This window comes from Macaca nemestrina, chromosome 5, assembly GCF_043159975.1.
Source record: "Macaca nemestrina isolate mMacNem1 chromosome 5, mMacNem.hap1, whole genome shotgun sequence".
Classification (NCBI taxonomy): domain Eukaryota; kingdom Metazoa; phylum Chordata; class Mammalia; order Primates; family Cercopithecidae; genus Macaca; species Macaca nemestrina.
This window is the reverse complement of record NC_092129.1, coordinates 112405021-112428113: the sequence shown is the minus strand read 5'-3', so window position 1 is coordinate 112428113 and position 23093 is coordinate 112405021. Positions and strand designations below refer to the sequence as shown.

Here is a 23093-nt window from a genome sequence, read left to right as displayed (position 1 = left end):
TACAATTTGACATTTTCATTTGTAAACTTTCAGTAGTTTTCCTGAACAAGAGTCACTTCAAGTAATAAAGAATATAGCCTTTCTCCCTCACTAATGAATTCATCATCATTAGTTTCATGTAAACCTGGTTTAAGAAAAAAATCCTAGAGGCTGAGTGCAGTGGCTCACAACCATAATCCGAGAGCTTGGGAGGCTGAGGTGGGAGGATTGCTTGAGCCCAGGAGTTTGAGACCAGCCTGGATAACACAGTGAGATTATATCTCAAAAACAAAAACAAAAGAACCCCCAAAACCAAAAACTCCCAAAAAGCGAAATCGAAAATGCCTACCGAAAAATCTGGGGACTCTGCATGGGCGTCTCCTGGTAAGTGCCTGCTGGTTTGGTAGCACCATTTTTTAAATGCTGCCAAGCCTACTTCCATCTTCCCATTGAGTTATTGGGGTGGGATGTGCTCTATAAATGTGTCTATAGCCTTTAATAACTTGCTTTTTCTTTTTGCCCTAAAATTCTGGAGAGTTAATGGAGTATTAACCTTCTTTTTTAAAAGATTTTTTAAAAAATATGTTTTTTTTCCTTTGTTGTCTTTCTCACATTGACTGTGGTATATTTTATTTTCCATCTTGGCTCAGTAAGGGTGGGAAATTTTTAAAAATTGAGATATTAGCTGAAAAACTTAAAAAAATCATCCAGTTCGGTTAGGATGGTTTTCTGGTGGAAACAAAGCTCCTGAACATGCATTTCATGCCTCGTAGATAAAAATCAGTCCCATGGTCTTTATGAAAGTAGATTAATTAGTGCAATGTGTGGGCAGATCTCCCAGAGCAGGTTTTCACAGGCAGCTTTGCCAACAGAACTCAGTCTGAACCTGCAGTTATGTGAGAATTATTTTTAAAGGGTGAAGGCTTTTCATTCACACATCGTCTTTGCTATTGTGTGTGATGTGTATTAACAGGTAGGTGGTGCTTGAGAATAAAGGACCACAGCGTAATCACAATGTGCCTGGGCTCTGGAGCCTGGCTACCTGGGCACAGGTGCTGGCCATTCCACTTAGTGGTTGTGTGGCTGTGGGCAGTCATGATCTCACCAGGCTTCAGTTTCATCATCTGAAAAATAGTGGTTTCTGCCTTATACAATTATGTGGATATTGTGAGGATTAAATGAGGTAACATATTCAAGGCACTTAATACAAAGGAATTATTCAAGAAAATGGTAGCTATTGTTACTAGAAGAGAGTAGCAACAGTTTATGTCGAAGGCAATTATTAATCACCTATTGTGATGGTCTTGAACTGGGAGCTCTATAAAAGACACACCCCTAGGAAGGGATTGGAAGGGATTTAACATATTAAATATCCAGTTTCCTCATAGTACCAAGGACTTTATGCACAATATTTAATTTTAACACCTGATGAAGTAGATACTCTTGTCTTCATTTTGGAGGTGAGGAAATTGAGGCAAAGAGAGAACAATTAGTTTTTCTGAGTTAACCCAGTTAGTAAATGGTGAAGCCTGAATTTGAAGTTAGTTGTATCTGAGGTCCAGAGACAATAAGGTTTTCTATTGCTGGGAAGAGAGTGAAGTATTTTTGTTTCCTTGATTTTGGGATATTGATGCAATGTTGCATAGTCATCTTCCACTATAATCATTTTCACATTGCTTGCAGTAGTGTAGACCTGGATCTTATGAAATCTAATTTGAATAGAAAGAATTACAAGATGAAATGCTAGCTCTCCTCTTAGTTTACTTTCAGCCTCATAGAGTTTTGGAGCTGGAGGGGACCTCAAAGATAAGCCAATTCAATCACCTAATATATGGCTGAGGAGACTGAGGTGAGGCATGGGATCTGGGGATTTTCCCAAGGTCAAATCACTTATTGGTGGCAGAGTTCAGGTTGAAACAGATTGCAGGTTCCCAAATTTGCAGTCCAGTGCTATTTCCATTATATGCTACGAAACTTTCCTAACATATGGAGAGCTGAGCTTAAGACCTAAGATATATTTACAAATGCTGATTCTTCTGATATGGAAGAAAATAAGGCTAACTAAGGAGTTTAAAAATGCTTACTTGCATCTTGTAAAAGTTTCTTATTTTAGCTCAAGGTGGAGTTGCTCTTTATGCACTAATGGTTCTGTATAAGGGATGGGGGCTGGGTTAGAAGCTTCACAGACCTTTTAAAAACTAAATTCTGTTGCTGTGTTTCTCAAAGTGCAAATTGTATTTATTAAAAAGGTTGATTCATGGCCTCCCTCAAGACATGGGTAAGAATCAAGAATCTCGGCTGGGTGTGGTGGCTCACGCCTATAATCCCAGCACTTTGGGAAGCCAAGGTAGGTGGATCACTTGAGGCCAGAAGTTCAAGACCAGCCTGGCCAACATGGTGAAACCCTGTCTCTACCAAAAATACAAAAATTAGCTGGGTGCGGTGGCGCGCGCCTATAGTCCCAGCTACTCGGGAGGCTGAGGCAGCAGAATCGCTTGAACCCAGGAGGCAGAGGCTGCAGTGAGCCGAGATTGCACTGGTGCACTCCAGCCTGGGCGACAGAGCAAGACTCTGTCAAAAAAAAAAAAAAAAAAAAAAAAGAATCTAACCTTTATGTTCCGCCATCACCACAGGTGATTCTTAGTCACATTAGAATGAGAACAACTGCCTTTTGGTATCGCACAAATTGTGCTCGACCAAATGCTGGAGAGCTCGAGGGTGAGTAGCATGCCCCTGCAAGCCTGTGATGATTCATGGCAGCGGAGGGAAGGCTCCTCCTGGACTTTCATGTTTGCTTTTAAGCAGCCTTCAACCCTAAGCGCTGGTGTTCACTTTCAGCCACAGAGAAACATGACTTGGGGTTTGATTGTGAATCAATGATTGGGTGAAGTTAAAAGTGAACACACTGATTCTTTAAACTCCAAATTAAACATGTGCTGCTCCTCTTCTAGCACTGAATGAGTCACTGTCCTAGTGACTCACTGAAGGGTTGTGGTGGAAATAGAAAACAGATCCCATAAGAATTTGGGCTGGGTTACTGTTGATCCTTTATGTCCTGTGAAGAGGGCTTTACAATGCTGAAACTAGTTGTTTCCCCACAGACATTTCTTCTCATTAATGTATTATTTATTGATTATTTGCTGTATGTGAAACATGAGTGAATGGGGAGTGGGGAATAAGAGAAAGGAAGGCACTGGAGGAGATTCAGAGGTCCCAGAAGGATAATGTAATATTAATAGTGCAGAAGGCTGGAGGAGTTTTTATTTTTTGTATAAAAAATTCAATGTGGTTTGTAAACAGTGCTTCTTGTATGTGACCCTGTGCCTGGTACTGTTACCTTTTACTTCCAGAGCTATACAGATGTCCATTCATAAATGTCCCATCTCTGCTGACATATTTGGCATTTGGAGGGAACAGTTACTTCCTGTACTAGAGACAGGAAGGGTGTGCCGGAGGAAAGAGCTGCTGGCTAGGTGTGGCAGTTAAGAAAAGGAGTAGGGGTTTGTGTATATATCTTTTGAAAAGATGTTTCATTCTGCTTTGGATATGAGTTTGGGGAGACATCCAGGTGGAGATGTCCAGCAGATAGTTTTGAAACTGCAGCTGGGGAGAGAGATTTAGGCATTGTTTTCATAGAGGTAGACAGTATTTTGAAGTCCTGGAAATACATAAGATGCACAAGAGAGACAGAGCTCATGGGAAGAACAAGACTTTTGAGAGAAGCTTGGAAAGAGGAAAATAAGTTAATGAAAGGGAGAAGACCGGACACAGTGGCTCATGCCTGTAATCCCTGCAACTTGGGAGGCTGAGGCGAGCAGATCGCTTGAGCTCAGGAGTTTGAGATCAGCCTGGACAACATATTGAAACCTCATCTCAACTAAAAATAAAAAAAATTAGCTGGATGTGGTAGCATGTGCTTGTAGTCCCAGCTACTCAGGAGGCTGAAGCGGGAGGATTTCTTGAGCCTGGGAGTTCAAAGCTACAAGTGAGCCACGATAGTGCCACTGTACTCTAGCCTGGGTAACAAAGCACGGCCCTGTCTCAAGAAGAAAAAAAAAAAAAGAAAAGAATAGACAACGAGCAGTCAGAGAAGGGTAGATTGAAAATGTTTCAGAAGTCAAGGGAAGAAGAAGTTCCAAGAAGGAAGGTTTAATAGTATCAATTCTCTCAGAAGGCCAGAGAAGAGAAGATGAGGACAGAGGAAAGAACATTGGTGACCCTTAAGCAAGTGGCTTTAAGTCGAATGTTGGGAGCAAAAGCAAATTTGAAGGAATAAATGGATGGTGATAAATATAATCAGAATTTATTCTTTCCAGAAGTTTGGTGGTTGAAAGGAGAGAGGTGGATGTTCCCTCAAAAGGCACATTAGAAAGGTGAAAGTGGTTAAGGCAAAGGAGAGGGTGGATAATTCCTGGGTTAGAAGGGGTGAGCTCAGTATTAGGGGCAGAGGGAAGTGGATTATCCTTAAAAAACCCTCATACTTTCTTCTTTGAAGAAAGAAAGAAATAGAAGAGAATCAGTAAGGAAAGAAATATTTTGAGGTATGAAATTGAGACGAAGAATAAAATTGAAATACAGTTTTAGGAAAACTTATCTACCCACCTGTAAATTGCACAGATCTGGCCACCACTTTATAGGAAAAGGGGGTAAAAGTTAAAAGTAGTGGCACACCGGAAAGAGAAACACAGGATTGGAGATCTTCCCTGGTGGTGCCCTGAACTGGGTCACCATTGGATTGTAGGAAATTGGAATACAGGGGCTGAAAGTCATATTCATATCTGGGGGAGCTAACACAGAGGGGAAAGAGAAGAGGAAAGGGCTGTTTACCATGAAGATATGCCTCAGTTGAAGCTCAAGAGGACTGGGTGGAATTACTTTATTACTGCCATGGTTGTCAGTGAATTTGTAATTCACCATCTCTTGGTCTGGGCCAAGATGACCAGCATACGAAAGGTGCAATGATAAAACTTGGCGAGGAGGATTAAAGTGGATCTTGGTCTGGCTCTATCTCTTCCACTCTTCACTTCCCTTGGAGAATTCTTTGAGGTGATTTTCTTCCCTTGCAAGGCTCAGGGTGAAATTGGTCAAAGATTTGGTGGAGGGGGTAGCAGTAGGTAGGTAGATGGCAGATCTGTGGGTTGTTAGTTCTGAAGAAACGATTCATAAGTTAAATTCCGAAAACCAGACTGGTAAAGAGCTTGGAAATAAATGGAGAGGAACATTTTTAAAGAACACGTAGCAGCTCCCTTTTGGCTGGGCTGTGTTAGGAATTTACATTTATGAAAATGTAACTGGCAGAAATGATTTAGTATTACAAACTTAAGTTTCATTGCAATATATGTTAAAGCTCTTCAGGAATATAGATAAGATGGGGAATTTATTATTCTCAGCACTTCAAATTTATTCAGCACCAAACTACATATGGCACAATGCTGAGTGACAAATATTTGGTGACCACACGAGGTTCTTGTGCCCATGCTCTTCGCAGGGAAGCAGAGTAGTCTTCATTTGATGTGTCAGCCCAAGTTGATTGTAGAGGCTGATTGGAGTGCTGTGTTGACAGTTTCAAAGTCAAGCCTGGGTTTTCTGGACTAGAGAGCTGGATGAATTAGCTGTGTCTGCCATGGACATGGGAGTTGGGGAATGTGGTATGAATGCTGCGAAGGATTCTGCAGCCCATCCATACATTTTATTTGTGGATCAGTTGAAGAGGAATGGTCGAAGAGGAATGGTAACCTACAGAGCTACATAGGGGCTTGAGGTAGTAACAACATGGATAAGAGAGGAAAGATGAAAGAGTGGGTGTATCCAAATAGTAAATGAGAGTGCAGCAAGCTACAGAGGAGGAACAAGGAGAGAAGGAATATGAGGTTATGTTTGCACTACTGTTTTGGAAGGAATAGCTAGGTCTGTCCTGCACTTTTTGGGAGGCACAGTGGGTTTGAATGGGCGCTCGGAAACCACACTGAAATTGAACCCTAGCATCACCTAATAATAGTACCCACCTCATAGCATTGTTGAGAGGATTAAATGAGATAATACTTAAGAGCTGTATCATCCAATATGGTAGCTACTAGCCACATGTGGTTTTGAGCACTTGAAATGTGGCTCATATAAATTGAGATGTGCCATGAGTATAAAATACACAATGGATTTTGAATACTTAGTTCCAAGAAACGCAATAAAACTTGTGATTTTAAAATAATGATTTCATGTTCAATGTTAATATTTTGGACATATTGAGTTAAATAAAATATGTTTATTAAAATTGATTTCACACACTTATTTCTATTTTTTTTTTTAGTGCACATCTTTAAAACATTTATCACAATGCTTGGTACATAGAAAACACTCAGGGAATGTTAACTATGTTGTACCTGGTGTTTCCCAGTATCAGATATTAATACTGATGCCTGACCATGAGCCTGTGGCATGAGTCCAAGTCTCCCTGCTGATGACTCATTTTGGCTTAGGTGGATCTTCAACCTTATTCCTTATCCCTTGAAGAAGAAGAAAATCTCCCTAAAAAGAGCCACAGAGGTCGGCAAAATTTCTGTAAAGGGCCAGATGCTAAGTGTGTAGGTTTTGCCAACCTTCAGGTCGTTATTGCAGCTGCTAACCTCTGCCTTTATAGCTTGGAAGCAGCTGTAGATGGTGCGTAAACAGATGAGCATGGTTGTGTACCAACAGAACTTTATTTACGGATGCTGAAATTTTGAGTTCATATAATTTTTACTTATCACGAAATATTATTCTTCTTTTGATATTTCCCCCAGCTATTTAGAAATGCAAACCCATTCTTAGTTCATGAACTGTACAAAAAACAGGGGTGGGCCAGACTGGATCTGTAGGCTGTGGATTGCTGACCCTGCCATTAAGAATGCCCTGTATGGCCGGGCGCGGTGGCTCATGCCTGTAATCCCAGCACTTTGGGAGGCCGAGATGGGTGGATCACGAGGTCAGGAGATCGAGACCATCCTGGCTAACACGGTGAAACCCCGTCTCTACTAAAAAATACAAAAAACTAGCCGGGCGAGGTGGCGGGCGCCTGTAGTCCCAGCTACTCGGGAGGCTGAGGCAGGAGAATGGCGTGAACCCGGGAGGCGGAGCTTGCAGTGAGCTGAGATCCGGCCACTGCACTCCAGCCTGGGCGACAGAGCGAGACTCCGTCTCAAAAAAAAAAAAAAGAGAATGCCTTGTACATTTAGCAGCCAAGAACCTTGCTTGACTTTGGGTTTTTCATTTGTACTTAATCTAACATTTACTTTATAGTGCACCATTTTATTTATTTTACTTTTAGTAGGTTTGTGTTTGATCTGCTTTTTTTTTTACTCAGTAGTCTAAATGGAACAAAACTTTGTTTATGAAACTCAAATTTATTAAGATATTTGTAAGCAAAGGGAAACAAGAGAGAAAAATATAAAAGGAGTATGTAAGGGACGAAAGGAGATTTTTTTGTTTGGTTTTGTTTTGCTCAGAATACTTGTGTTTTCTGTGTAGATTGAATTTCCCCAATAGTTATTTTGCCTTAAAGTGACATTAAACTGTGAAGCAGAAACATTGTATTTTTAAATCTTACTTTAAGTTTTTAAAATTTTTTATTTTTATAGATTTAGGGGGTACATGTGCAGTTTTCTTACATGGATATTTCGGGTAGTGGTGGAGTCTGGGCTTATAGTATAAACATCAGCCAGATAGTGTATGTTGTATCCATTAAGTCATTTCTTATCCCTCACCTGCCTGCCATATGAATCTCCAATGTCTATTATTTCACTGTCTAAAAAATATTGTATTTTATACAAAAATTAGCCAGGTATGGTGGCTCATACCTTTAATCCCAGCTAGTAGGGGGGCTGAGGCAGGAGGATCGCTTGAACTTGGAAAGCAGAAGTTGCAGTGAGCCGAGATCATGCCACTGCACTCCAGCCTGGGTAACAAAGTGGGACTCCGTCTCAAAAAAAAAAAAATTGCATTTTAAAGTTTTGTTTTCCATGAATTTGTGGGCAAAAACCCCTATTTCTCACCTTGTTTATCTGTATATCAAAGAAACTGCTGAAGCATGAGGAAAAAAATTTAGTAAATTGATAAAGAGATCAAAATTTTCAGCTAAAAAAGTGATAAACTTAAATGTATTATTGCATGAGACTGAGTAGCAAAAGGTTGCCAAAAATAATTAAGCAGCAAACACTGTCAGGCATATATATATATATGTATAGTGTATATATATGTATGTAGTGGAAAATCCACTTTTTTTTTTTCATAGAGAGTATTTCTTTTTTTTTTTTTTTTTTTTTTTTTTGAGACGGAGTCTCGCTCTGTAGCCCAGGCTGGAGTGCAGTGGCCGGATCTCAGCTCACTGCAAGCTCCGCTTCCCGGGTTCACGCCATTCTCCGGCCTCAGCCTCCCGAGTAGCTGGGACTACAGGCGCTGCCACCTCGCCCGGCTATTTTTTGTATTTCTTAGTAGAGACGGGGTTTCACCGTGTTAGCCAGGATGGTCTCGATCTCCTGACCTCGTGATCCGCCCGTCTCGGCCTCCCAAAGTGCTGGGATTACAGGCTTGAGCCACCGCGCCCGGCCCATAGAGAGTATTTCTGTACCTAGTTGGATTTCCATTTACACAGTACTCCTTCCCTTCAATGATTTTCCAAAGCTATTTGGTGAGGACAGATGTCAGATCAGAAGAGGCAGCATATAATGGTATTACCGAGTATGTTTAAAAAGTTAAGGAAAGGTTAGTTTTTGTGTATGCTTATTACACAATTTAAAAATAGCTTTGACTCTATTTGTAAATCAAACGGCCAGTTCTCAGGCTGTGCCAAATGCAAAGTCTTCAAACAAGGTTTCTTCCGAGTTGCTTAAGCAGCACTGGGAAGGAGAAAGCATCTGAAAGGGATTTGAGATTGACTGTCTCTGGTTATACACAGAAATGATTGGAGTTTTATAAAGTTATCTATAAAAACGCTAAGAAGAACCTTACATAACAGAGTGTGTCTTTAGTTAGTGATTTAAAAGAGTGCCATACTGGGTTTCAAGAGGTGGTGACTGTTTCCCGTGTCCGAATGGAGCCTCGCCAAAAGGGAGAAAAATGTTCACAACAATTTGCAAATACTATCTTTTTAATTCTCAACCTAGCAACAGCAGAGAAAGAGATTATTATTCCTCTCTCATCTATACTGCCCCCATTCTCCTCCCCGCTGCTCCGACTTTGTGTTTTGGTTGTGTAAATTATTTCTAAATGAATAGAACTTTCAAATAAGTCCTATGCTAGGACTTCATAAGTGCCTAGGAAATTCCAAGCTGTATTTGTAAATTTAAAGGGAAGATCAGCAGAAAAAAATGTCAAGTACTTAAAATCGACCTTTTAATAAGAACACATGAGAGCAGCGAGTAGGCCTTAGATTGGATGTGTCCACACATCCTCTGAGTCGCTCCCTGGATCCAGCAAGAAATAGGGGTGGGACATCTCTGTCCCTACAGTATAGCGTTTGGGAAGAGTCCTTTGTATTTTGTATTTTTATTTGTTTTTAAATAGAGATGGGGTCACACCATGTTGCCCAGGCTGGTCTTGAACTCCTTGCCTCAAGGGATCCTTCTGCCTCAGCCCTCCCAAAGTGCTGGTATTATAGTCGTGAGCTGCCATGCCTGGCCTGGGTAGGACTTCTGTTTCTAACTCTGTATCTTTCTTGCATCGGTGAACAGATAAGGTCGTGTGTCTGAGCACTAGGACCCAGGCATGCAGCTGAACTGCTCTTCCAACTTCTCTCTAGTGAGAGAATTCCTCAAAGATTTGACTTGATTCAGAGCTGCATTAAAAACAAAAGAAAACAAAAAACACTTCTACTATGAAATGAGATTTCCTGCACTTCAAATCTGTTTAGCTTGTTTTGAAGTGCCAGAATACTTGGCCTCCAATAAGTCAATGTCCGAGAGCCTCATTTGGATTGTAGATTCCCAACTGTTTTTTTGCTTTCTCCTTGCTGATGTCATTGGATCAAAATAAATTACCACCCCCACCCCCGTCATTCTTCATCCGTATACATTTGCTGCCGGTGGGTGGGTGGTAGCTGGTATCAGACCAGGGCAGGAAGGAAGCACATTACTTCCCCCAGTTATGGACCTAGCATAAGAGTCAACCCCTGATGATTTATCCTAATACAATGAAAAATAAGTAACTCTCAATAATGGAGGGTGCTGGTTTGTTGGGGCGAAGCTCACTGCAGTTCGTTTCTATTTTATTCCAGTGTGGGACATTGTGGTGGATGCTGTGTTTTAGGGCTCAGATCGCCCTTCAGGGATGAAGGACCTTTTCCTGAAAGCTGCTGGGAGTGTTGTGCCCAACTGCCTTCAGAGCCAGTTCCCTCTGATGATTATATCAGCTAGAGAATTGCCTTGCCCGTGGTGGCCTCCCTTCTGGGGATGGCCTGCATTATGTGACTGATTGATGTGGGGTATGAAGGTCCAGCCCTTTCGTCCCAGTTCAGGACACCTCTCACTGGCTGTGACTGCTTCTGAGCTGCCCTGGTGGATGCCTCTTTGAAGCCTGCATTACAGCCCCACTGCTGTCTCCCTTAGTCCAGTTTCCCCCGTTCCCTTCTGCAGGTGCTGATCCACTGAATACTCCTTAGTAAACCTCCTGCATTGTAATTACCATCTCAGAGTCGGCTACTGTTTAATTTTCCTTTGAAGAGGAATGTTTCAGATCTTGGAATCAACTTCAAAACATTTCAGAACTGTGTAGTGTGAAGAATTGACATGAGTTGGGAAAGTGTTTAGTTTTTATATCCTTTTCAGAGTTCCTGTATGACACAAATTATTTTAGAGTTAGCTCCGCTGCTGCATTGCTTAGAGTATAACTCTAAGTTTCTTCTAAGGGCAACTTCATGGAAGAAGAATCCACAGGTTCTGGTGAGTGATAAACTTAGAGCTGAGGAGAGAAAAGAGTTCAAGATGACTGAGATTTTGAACATCTGTGATTGAGGAAGTGGTGATAGCAACATATACAAACAGGCTATCCAGGCTGAGAAACTTTTACTATAATCAAAAATATGTATAATAAAAATAATGGTGAGGCCCAGGGCCGGGACCGGTGGCTCATGCCTGTAATCCCAGCACTTTGGGAGGCTGAGGTGGGCAGATCACTTGAGGTCAGGGGTTCGAGACCAGCCTGGCCAACATGACAAAACCCTGTCTCTACTAAAAACACAAAAAGTCAGCCAGCTGTGGTGGTGCTCGCCTGTAGTCCCAACTACATGGGAGGCTGAGGCATGTGAATCTCTTGAACCTGGGAGGTGGAGCTTGCAGTGAGCTGAGATCATGCCACTGCACTCCAGCCTGGGCAACAGAGCAAGACTCTGTCTCAAAAACAGACAAACGAAAAAGCAGTGATGAGGCACAGTGACTCACATCTGTAATCCTAGGGCCTTGGGAGGTCAAGGTGGAAGGATCACTTGAGCCTAGGAGTTTGAGAGCAGCCTCGGCAACATAATGAGCCCCCATTTCTATAAAAAAAATAAAAAAAGTTAGCCAGGCGTGGTGGCCTGTGCTTGTAGTCCTAGTTACTGGGGAGGCTGAGGCAGGAGGATCGCTTGAGTCCAGGAGTTTGGGGCGGCAGTGAGCTATGATTGTGCCACTGTGCTCCAACCTGGGTGACAGAGTGGGACCCTGTCCCCTCCCCCCCAAAAAAAGTATGTATAATAAAACCAACAGTACAACTGATTCTTTTTTTTATTTTTAATTTTTGTGGATACATAGAAGGTGTATATATTTACAGGGTACATGAGATACTTTGAAATAGTCACGCGATGTCAACAACCACATCATAGCAACTGGGGTATCCGTTCACTCAAGCATTTGTCCTTTGTGTTACAAACAATCCAGTTATACTATTTTAGTTGTTTAAAAATGTGCAATTAAATTGTTATTGACTACAATCCCCCTGTTGTGCTATCAAATACTAGGTCTTATTCATTTTTCTAACTACTTTTCATGCCCGTTAACCATCCTCACTTCCTCTCTAACCCCTCACTACTCTCTCCAGCCTCTAGTAACCATCCTTCTACTCTCTATCTCCATTGGTTCAATTGTTTTAATTTTTAGCTACCACAGATAAGTGAGAACATGCAAAGTTTGTCTTTCTGTGTTTGGCTTATTTCACTTAACATAATGACCTTCAGTTACATCCATGTTGTTGCAAATGACAGGATCTCATTCTTTTTTATGGCTGAATAGTACTTCATCATGTACATGTACCACATTTTCTTTATCCATTCATTTGCTGATGGACACTTAGGTTACTTCCGGTTACTTCCAAATCTCAGCTTTTATGAACAGTGGTGTAACAAACATGGGAGTGCAGATAGCTCTTTGATATACTGATTTCCTTTCTTTTGGGTATATACTCAGCAGTGGGATTGCTGGATTGTATGGTAGCTCTATTTTTAGTTTTATGAGGAACCTCCAAACTGTTCTCCACAGTGGTTGTACTAATTTTCATTTCCATCAACAGTGTACGAGGGTTCCCTTTCCTCCACATCCTCACCAGCATTTGTTACTGCCTGTCTTTTGGATAAAAGCCATTTTAACTGGGGCGAGATGATATCTCATTGTAGTTTTGATTTACATTTCTCTAATGATGAATAGTGTTGAGAGGGCCTTTTCATATACCTGTTAGCCATTTGTCTTCTTTTGAGGAATGTCTATTCAGATCTTTTTCCCATTTTTAATTGGATTATTAGATTTTTTTCTTATAGAGTTATTTGAGTTCCTTATATGTTTTGGTTATTAATCCCTTGTCAGATGAGTAGTTACAAAGATTTTCTCTCATTCTCAGTTGTATCTTCATTTTGTTGATTGTTTCCTTTATTGTGCAGAAGCTTTTTAACTTGACGTGATCCTATTTGTCGATTTTTGCTTTGGTTGCCTGTGCTTGTGGGGTATTGCTCAAGAAATCTTTGCCCAGTTCAGTGTCCTGCAGAGTTCCCCCAAAATTTTCTTTTAGTAGTTTCACAGTTTTAGGTTTAAGTCTTTAATCCATTTTGATTTGATTTTAGTGTATGGTGAGAGATAGGGTCTAGTTTCTTTCTTCTGCATATGGACATCCAGTATTCCCAGCACCATTTATTGAAGAGACTGTCTTTTCTTCAATATATGTTCTTGGCACCTTTGTCAAAAATGAGTTCACTGTAAGTGTATGGATTTGTTTCTGGGTTTATTGTGTTCCATTGGTCACGTGTCTGTTTTTATGCCAATATCATGCTGTTTTGGTTACTACAGCTCTGTAGTATAATTTGAAGTCAGGTAATGTGATTCCTCCTTTTTTTTTTTTTTTTCCTCAGTATAGCTTTGGCTATTCTGGGTCTTTGGTGGTTCCATAAAAGTTTTAGGATTGTTTTCTCTATTTCTGTGAAGAATGTCATTGGTATTTTGATAGAGATCGCCTTAAATCTGTAGATTGCTTTCAGCAGCATGGACATTTTAACAACATCGATAATTTCAATCCATGAACATGGAATATCTTTTCATTTTTTTGGTGTCATCTTCAATTTTTTTCATCAGTGTTTTATAGTTTTCATTGTACAGATTTTTCACTTCTTTGGTTAAGTTAATGCCTGGGTATTTAACTTTATTTGCTGCTATTGTAAATGGGATTACTTTCTTGATTTCTTTTCCAGATTGTTCACTGTTGGCATATAGAAATTCTGCTGATTTTTGTATGTTGATTTTGTATCCTGCAACTAGACTGAGTTTATCAGTTCTAATCGTGTTTTGGTGGCATCTTTAAGTTTTTCCAAATACAAGATCATATTGGCTGGGCATGCTGACTCACGCCTGTAATACCAGCACTTTGGGAGGTGGAGGAGGTCCAGATCACTTGAGCCTGGGAGTCTGAGACCAGCCTGGGCAACACAGGGAGACCCTGTGTCTATTTATCTTTAAAAAAATAAATTAACTAAAATATTATATCATCTGCGAACAAGGATAATTTGACTTCTTCCTTTCCAATTTGGATGCCCTTCATTTCTTTCTCTTGTCTGATTGCTCTAGCTAGGACTTCCAGTACTGTGTTGAGTAACAGTGGTGAAAGTCTTGTCGTCTTCCTGATCTTAGAGGAAAGGCTTTGAGTTTTTCCCCATTTAGTATGATACTGGCTGTGGGTCTGTCATATATAGCTCCTTTATGTTGAGGTATGTTCCTTCTATATGCAGTTTTTTGAGGGTTTTTATCATGAAGAGGTGCTGAATTTTATCAACTTTTTTTAGTATCCGTTGAAATGATCATATGGTTTTTGCCCTTCATTCTGTTGATATGATGTATCACATTGATTGATGTGCATACAACTATTTTTTTTTTTTATACTCAGAGTCAGTGCAGAGCAGTGGTTTGGAGCTCAGACCCACGAGACAGGTGGCCAGGGTCAGAAGCTTGGCCCCAGTACTTTTTGTCTGTGTGACCCTGGGCAAGTCATTTCACATCTCTGTGTCTCAGTGTTCTCATTTGTAAATTAAGGGTAATAATAGTATTGTTGTGAGCTTTAAACCCATTAATATATGTAATGCTTTGGAACACTCTGTAGGTGATAAGTACTATTATTATTATTATTTTATTCATATAACTAAAAAATTGCATTCTGTCTGATCTGTTGGTTGTTTTATTATTGCTAAACACAAATTTAAGTCTTCTATCCCCTAAACTAGTTCTGTCCAATACAAGTATAAGTCAACTACATAAGTTATTGGAAATTTTCTAGTAGCCACACTAAAAAAAAGAGAAACATGTGAAGTTAATTGTAATAATATATTTTATTTAACCCAATAATTTACAAATATTATTAGTTCAACATTTAATCACTATAAAGTTATTGACATGACATTCTACATTTTTTTTTGGGTTGTAAGTCTCAGAAATATGGGGTGTATTTTACACTTGCTGCTTATTTCAGTGGCTCAATAGCCACATGTATTTAGAGGCTCCTGTATGTGACTGAGCAGCTTTAAAGAGTTGCTAGTTAATCTTGCTCATTTCTGAAGTGTTCCAATCAACTGTTGCTGTGAAACAAGCCACCCGCAGATTTAGTAGATTAAAACAACGGTGGTTGATTATTTCTCACAATTCTCATTTAGCCTGTACACGCTAGATTGGTGATTGTTGCCATTATTTTTGTGATAGTTGTGAAATTTTTGAATTCCACGATTCCTTCTACAATTATTAGTTGGAATTCTGTGGTAAGGAATAACTCTTTCTTCTCTTTCACTCAGCCATGTATTTAATTGTCTATCAGCATGAACTCATAGATTCTTGTTTTATTCAGTAGGTTGTAACCCATTACTTATTTTAATATTCAAGTGACCCGACCATAATATTTTAAATTAAGAAAACACCCTCTCCACACATGCTGAGGTACCTGGTGAGATCAGAACAAATTCTGCTATATGGATGGTATTCTCAGTTCCATCCACCACCACCCCTGTATTGCAATGTTTAAATGTTTCAACCCAAATATTTCACAAAGTCTGCTTGCAGAGCCCCATGCTTCTCTTCACAAATGTTTTTACAGTACAAAATTTGCCCTGTAAATTGTCTCTCTTTATGGTTCCTTTGAAGGTTTTACCAAGTTTACTTGCCGAAATATCCTGGGGCTTTTCAATTTCACTTCAATTCAGTATAGAATATAATAAGTTTTTCCCATTAAAAGTAAGCTTAATGAACAGAAGTTTCTTCCTACAAGGTAAGATACTCCCAAAGCACAGCTGGTGTATATCCAATGATATAAAATCAGTATGTTGAAGAGATATCTGCACTCCCACATCCACTGCAGAGTTATTCCCAATATCTAAGATACGGAGTCAATGTTAGTGTCCATCAATGGATAAATGGATAAAGAAAGTGTGCTGTATATACATAATGGAACATTATTCAGTCTTATAAAAGAAGGAGGTCCTGTCATTTTCAGTGACGTGGATGACCCTGGAGGACATTATGTTAAGTGAAATAAGCCAAGCACAGAAAAACAAATATTGCATGATCTCACTTATATGTGGAGTGTGAAAAAGATGAGCTCATAGAAACAAAGGGTAAAATGGCAGTTACCAGAGGGTGAAAGGAATGAGGAGATGTCGGTCAACGGACACAAAATTCAGTTATATGGGAGGAATAATTTCAAGAGATCTAGTGTACAGCATGGTGACTATGGTTAATATCAACATATTGTATACTTAAAAATTGCTGAGAGTAAATTTTAATTGTTTCTTTCCACAAGTAGTTATGTGAGCTAAGGCACATGTTAAATAGTGTGATTTAGCCATGCCATAAAGTATACCTCATTCCATAAGGTATGCATGTATCATCTATATGTGGTATACCATGAATATATACAATTATTACTTGTCAATTAAAAAAAGAATAAAACATTTTCAAAGTTAATTTATGTGCACATTAAACCCATCCTAGAATAATAATTTTCTAACCAAAAACAGATCCAGAACAATGCTAAATCAGGATGCTGGAATAACAGTGTCAACTGGGATAATCCTGGTGAGGACTCGTCTCGTCCAAAGAGCCCCTTGTGATCGGGCCAAGCCTCCTGGCTACTGTTCTCTTTCTGTCTGTGGTCTTTGCTCACCCAGCTCTTTGGTTTAGTAGACTCAGGTTGATCTCCACTGCTTTGCATTTGCTGCTCTTCTGCCTGTAACATTGTACCCCTCCTTGCTCATATGGCTAATTTCTTCATATCCTACAACCCCAGACACTGGCATCATTTTCTCTAGGTGCCTTCCCTTCATCCCTCCAATGTGCTCCTTGTCCTACCTGTACTACATGTATCTGTTCCACGATACTTCCTTCTTCACCTTTTTGAAACACCATGTTCAATATCCTGTTGTTTAAGAATCTTACTCTTTGCTTCCTACGATGACAGTTATTAGATGAACTGATCTGTGCTAGGTGGTAAGTGATGGTGATGAGTTACTTATCTGTTCCTGAAAACATACTTGTATTTCATTGTGGCCCACTGGGGTGGTAGTCTTCAAAGTGGGTGTGCACACATCTAAGAGTATATAAGACCATTTATAAGGATGGAAGTAGAAGATGTAGTACTTTTTATTTCTATTATTTTATTAAGCAAAGCTAAGAAGTTAAAGTTTTTCTCTTTTTCTTTTTATTTATTTATTTAATTTTAAGACAGAGTCTTGCTCTGTTGCCCAGGCTGTAGTGCAGTGATGTGATCTCAGCTCACTGCAACCTCCACCTCCTGGGTTCAAGCAATCCTCCTTCCTCAGCCTCCCAGGCAGCTGGGACTACAGGCACGCCAGTATGCCTGGCTAATTTTTGTAGTTTTCAGTAGAGATGGGGTTTTGCCATGTTGGCCAGGCTGGTCTCGAACTCCTGACTTCAGGTGTTCTGTCTGCCTCAGTCTCCCAAAGTGCTAGGATTACAAGTGTGAGCCACTGTGCCTGGCTATAAATTAAAGTTTTTCTAATGTTTAATATTTTGGTTGAGAAAATACATGTATATAAGTTTATAAATCTAATTTGACATTGGTAAGGTATACTAAGTGTTTTTATTGATGGAATACTCTATCATAAAAATTTGAAGACCATGTCTGTAGGGGCATACTGACATCCCCAATGGAAAACTCTTCAAGCTTTTTGACACTATAATAGCTAACATATATCAAGTGTTTTCTATGTGTCAGGCACTGTTCTATATGGTTTACAGGTATCAACACACTTATTCCTTACAACCACCTCATGAGATTGGTATGATTGTTAGCATCCTCATCTTATGGATGAAAAAAATTGAACTGGAGAATCAGGTAATTTGTTTAAGGACGGGCCAGTATGTATCAAATTCTTGATGTGGTCTGATTCCAGATGCTGCTAGCTTAACCCCTGCTGTGTACTGTGCTTTGCCCTGGTGCCTCTGCTCTCACCTGATAGACCCATTTGGCTTCCTGGAGGAGAGGGACCACGTCTGTCTTGCACATTGTGCTATTTTTTAAATGAACGAAGGAACCGGGGCCTATTCTTTCCCTCTCTCTCTTTAAAATCATCTTTTGCTCCATTTTATTTCCCAAGGGCCTGCCATCTTCGATAGGAACTTTGGACAAGTACTCTTTTATTTTTAACATGAAACCATTTTTCCCCCGGAGATAAATGGATCTGATGAGAAATTGGCATGAGTTTAATTAGCAGTCCTATGTATAGAAACTTTACATGAAGAAAAGTCTGCATCACCCTAGTACTCATGAGTCAGTTATGAGTCCCAGCTCACCCCTGACATGACTAATGCCTTCCTTTTTTCTTTTATCACGAGGGTGTGAGAACAAGAAATAAACTTCAGGCTACTACTGTACAGTGAAGTGCCCTGCAAGCACGTATGATCTTAAAATAGCAACAAGGGCAGCAGCACCATGACAACAAAAGTAATAATGGCAAAGAGAAGCAGAACCTAATGTTTTTGGGTTCGCCCACTAGATACCCTTTTAATCCTGATTTTTAATCATTTGGCACAAAGATATGTAATAACTTATTGGGTCTTCTGGGCATTTAAATGTTATTTTGGTTTGACCAAATGTATTTATGATTCCATCTACACATATAAGAGTATTGGGAAAGTTTTGGAAGGTTTGTGTTCTATCATCATATTCAAATTGTGCTAACTCTGTTTTCTTTTCTGTTTTCCTTTTAGGCTCTTTTAAGACTCTGACTCTTCCATCAGTAAGTATTCATTTAAAAATTTTGGTTTCAGAAATATATTGCATCAATGAGCTAAATAAATATTTCATTGGATTTTATGTCAATTCACACATTTCACATAAATTTGACTTGAGTTTAGTTCAGCCTTCAGATTATTTATGAATACTATTATTTTAAGGAGATTGATTATGAGGCTCTTCAAACTCTTGGCAGAGATTTTCCTCTTGTAAAATAGAGGACTTCACTGAAGGAAACTAGCCTGGACTATTAGCACAGAAATCTGTACTGGTCATAAAAAAGAATGAGACCATGTCCTTTGCAGGAACATGGATGGAGCTGGAGGCCATTATCCTTAGCAAACTAACATAGGAACAGAAAACTAAACACCACATGTTCTCACTTGTAAGTGGGAGCTAAGTGATGAGAACACATGGACACATAGAGGGGAACAACAGACACTGGGGCCTACGCGAGGGTAGAGGGAGGGAGGACGGAGAGGATCAGGAAAAATCGCTAATGGGTTCTAGGCTTAGCAACTGGGTGATGAAATAATCTGTGCAACAACCCCCATGACACAAGTTTACCTATGTAACAAACCTGCACTTGTACCCCTGAACTTAAAATAAAAGTTAAAAAAAAAAAAAGGCATCTGGACTGGTTTGGTCCTACTTCTGTGGTAATGAGCCTTCTAGTGTGGAACTCTGCTCCTCAGTTTCCTTGTCCTTGAAAAGAGCAGTGCCATGCTGAGACATACTAGAACTTGAGGCAAAAGGAAAAATCGGTAACATTGACCCTGTCTTTGTTTAAAGCGTCGACTTTTTTGTTTATAATTTTTTGCATTAATTTTGGTATTTTAAAATATTGTATTAAAATATTATTTGCTTGATTGCTAAGTTTTTTGGTACCCCCTTAAATTTTGCACCTTAGACAAGTGCCTCATTCACCTCACCATAGCCCTGGCCTTGGAAAAGAGAATGAAGATACCATCTTTATCTCACAGCATGTCCTGGAGTGAAATGAGATGTGGAAGTGTTGTAGCACTTGCTATAGAAATGGAAAGGGGTTATTATTTTGTTGAGAGAGTCATAAAACCTCATTATTAAATGTTTGCGAATGAATCTTCCTATAGCTTTGATTTAGAAGTTTATACTTTCATTACTATGCTTTGTTTTGGGGCTTTGCACGCTTAATGTACGGTACAGTAAACCACAGCATCCAACATCAGGTGCAATTTGATATATGTAATTTTCTGAGAACAGATGACTAATGACTTAGGCCCTGACACATTGCATACTTGATTAGTATCAGTATTACCTCATAAGCCAGGTTTGCTTATTACCTTAATTTTTTTTTTTTTTTTAGACAGGTCTTGGTCTGTTGCCAGGCTGGAGTTTGGTGGCACAATCATGGCTCACTGCAGCCTCAATCTCCCAGGTTCAAGCAATCTTCTCACCTCAGCCTCCCGAGTAGCTGGGACTACTGGCATGTGCCACCATGCCTGGCTAATGTTTTATTTTTTGTAGAAACAGGTCTCCCTATGTTGCCCAGGCTTATCTCAAACTCCTGGGCTCAAGCATCCCTTCTGCCTTGGTCTCCCAAAGTGCTGGGATTACAGGAGTGAGCCACCACACGTGGGCCACTTAGTACCTTTTGAAAGTTACTTGTCAAGCACATTCTGAAACCACATTTATATTGGGGGGTTCATAAAGAATATTATACTCTCAAACAATACTTTATAAAAATTACTTAGTATGCTATATCTATTCTGTTTCTTACATATTATATTTGTACTTCCTTTCCTAAGAAATATACTGTTGCTGATAATAGAAAGCGGAGGAAAAAAGGCATAAGCAGGCAGAAGTAGGGGGAAAAACCCTAGAATCTTTGTGGTAATAAAACATTAGATTGCATTAAAATAACCTAAAACATTAGATACTGGCCCCAGGGCCTGTGTGCAGAACTTTGTTGAAAGGGTATTCCAGTGGTAAGAAGAAAATAAATCCTGTGTCATATATTTGCCCTATAGCAGAAGGAGGGTGGGGTTTAAGCTCAGGAATCACAGGCTAAAGTACAATAATTGTCTGGTTTCCTCAAGGGAGTTTGCAGTTTCACATACCAGAAGTGTAGAAAAGCTGAAAGGAGAAGGTGGGGCAAGATCATGAGAGTTTCTTTCAGTGATACTAGTATCAACTGTACGTGTCTGAGCTACTATTAACTAGAAATTTGGCAACTACACTTCTTTTTTTTTTTTTGTTTTTGAGACGGAGTTTCCCTCTTGTTGCCCAGGCTGGAGCACAGTGGCGTGATCACGACTCATCGCAACCTCTGTTTTCCGGGTTCAAGATTGTCCTGCCTCAACCTCCTGGGTAGCTGGGATTACAGGCATGCACCACCACGCCCAGCTAATTTTTTTTGTATTTTTAGTAGAGACAGGGTTTCGCCATGTTGGTCAGGCAGGTCTTGAACTCCTGACCTCAGGTGATCCACCTGCCTCAGCCTCCCAAAGTGCTGGGGTTACAGGTGTGAGCCACTGCGCCCAGCCTACTGTACTTCTTTTAAGTCTTAAGTATATGAAGTACTAACTCTCACATCCAGTATTTGTCTCTGATATTATGCCATTTCAATTGTATATAAATATAGCTATTATTTATTGAAAGCTTTACTAGATATTATATTTTGGAGCGTATCTCTTTTTAGTAAGGCATGGTTTGAAAGACTTAGAAATAAAGTGTATGGACAAATTTGAAATGCTTGACAAAAAAAGAAGGCTCTGCATTTCAATGAGTTTTCAATTAAAGCAGAACCAACTTTTGTTTTTTCCCAGTGAGAACATACCTGTGAATAGAACCACCTTTTAAGTGCACTTGCATTCTGACATTTGTAAATGTAATATTTTAAATTATTTTTAAGGTCTTTATGGCTTTTTAGTGTAAAATATAAATATTTCAAGAGTGTATTAACACAAATGTGTTTTTTACTTCTGATTTACTCATTGTACTTCAAGACACTAAAATAACCCTCAATATGAAGTAAATAAAAAACATAAATTGAGACTTAGTATAAATATTATTGTTTTGTACACAATATGGCAGAAAAACTTATTTTGTTCTCTTTGTCAAATGAGGGAGTAGTTTTATTTGATTAGAAATGTTTTTATTGTGTAAGTATAATTACTAATATATTTTTAATGGAAACTATCATCTTAGATTTCTCAATTTTATTTTGAAAAATTGTCTCCTTTATGTTTAGTAACTGGCATTATTCCTGAAGTATATGAGGATAAATACTATTGTGTTGTCTCAGTTTCCTTATAGCAATGAATCCTTCAGAGAAGGTGAAATGGCTTTAGACAGCCCAGATTAGAATAAGTAATCCTTATTTATTGTCTAGCAAGAATGTTTTTGAGCATGCTTACCTTATGTATCCTAGGCAGAGAGCTATCATCTCCTCAGAGAGTTTGCATTTATGTATACACAAAATAGACGTGCATAAGTGAGAATCAACACACCCAATCCAGAGGCTGATTGATATTCTGTTGGTCAAAGCTTTGGGATATTGTCAGTTCCCAGACTCTTGTCCTGCTTTCAGACAGCCTCTCTCTGTGGGAACTGCACCTTCCTCCAGCCCTGTGCCCTCTGGTCAAGGAGTCCAAAATCTCTGTGGGTAAATAATTGACTCTGTGTAAGAGCTGTGGAAGTCACTTATCAAGGAACAGCTTTCCCTCCCCCACCCCCACCAATTTTGGGAACCCTTTTCAATAACTGTGGCCCAAGAAGGCAGAAGGCAATTTACCAGTAAAGATGCAGGAGCTTCTATTATCTCATGGTATCCACTCTACTCTGGGCAGGTTATAACCCACTCCAGATCAGGCACAGAGAGAGAAACTTTCATTAAAATTGCTTAAAGTCAATAATCTTTTCTCCAGTCTCATTATGTGCCCCCATTGTTAACAATGGAGCACTGAAGTCTGCATTGACACCGCAAGACTCTGGAGCACCACCCAGAGAGCATGGTGACACCCCAAGACATGTGGTGTCCTGCGTGATGACCCGTGCTTCGTACAGGCACCCAGGTCTAATGACTCACCAAGGCCCATATTGTCATCTCTGGGTGGCCTCCCTGGGATTAACACTGAGTCTTTGAGGATCCAAAATTACCTAAATTTTATATATGGCAAGGTGGGGTGTTTAACAGGGAAAGTTAGAAAAGCAAATTAGTTAAGGTAACCCAAAAGAGCAGCAAGATAGTCAGTAATGTTTCCCCTGAGTCAGTGTCAGCTCCCTGAAGGAGGGTGGACTAGGAGGTAGAATAAAATGTTTTTGGGCACATTTGTGTTTATTTTAATTCTTTGACCGTTTAGGCTGCTTACGGTTAATAGGCTTCTTTAGCTCTAGGCCTCTGTGTCATTAATTTGACATCA

General features: G+C 39.7%; 1 protein-coding gene across 4 annotated transcripts in view; it reads left to right on the top strand.

Annotated features, from left to right (window-relative positions):
- LOC105479449 (CD109 molecule) overlaps positions 1-23093 on the top strand; it is a 178409-nt gene that overhangs the window by 41345 nt on the left and 113971 nt on the right. For 3 of the 4 annotated variants that reach the window (XM_071096842.1, XM_071096841.1, XM_011737403.3), the window contains one exon: positions 18666-18694. In XM_071096842.1, the coding sequence (XP_070952943.1) occupies positions 18666-18694 (29 nt within the window). Of the gene's footprint in view, positions 1-2238; positions 2327-18665; positions 18695-23093 lie in introns of those variants that run through there. The other variant, XM_011737405.3, reaches the window with a different exon arrangement.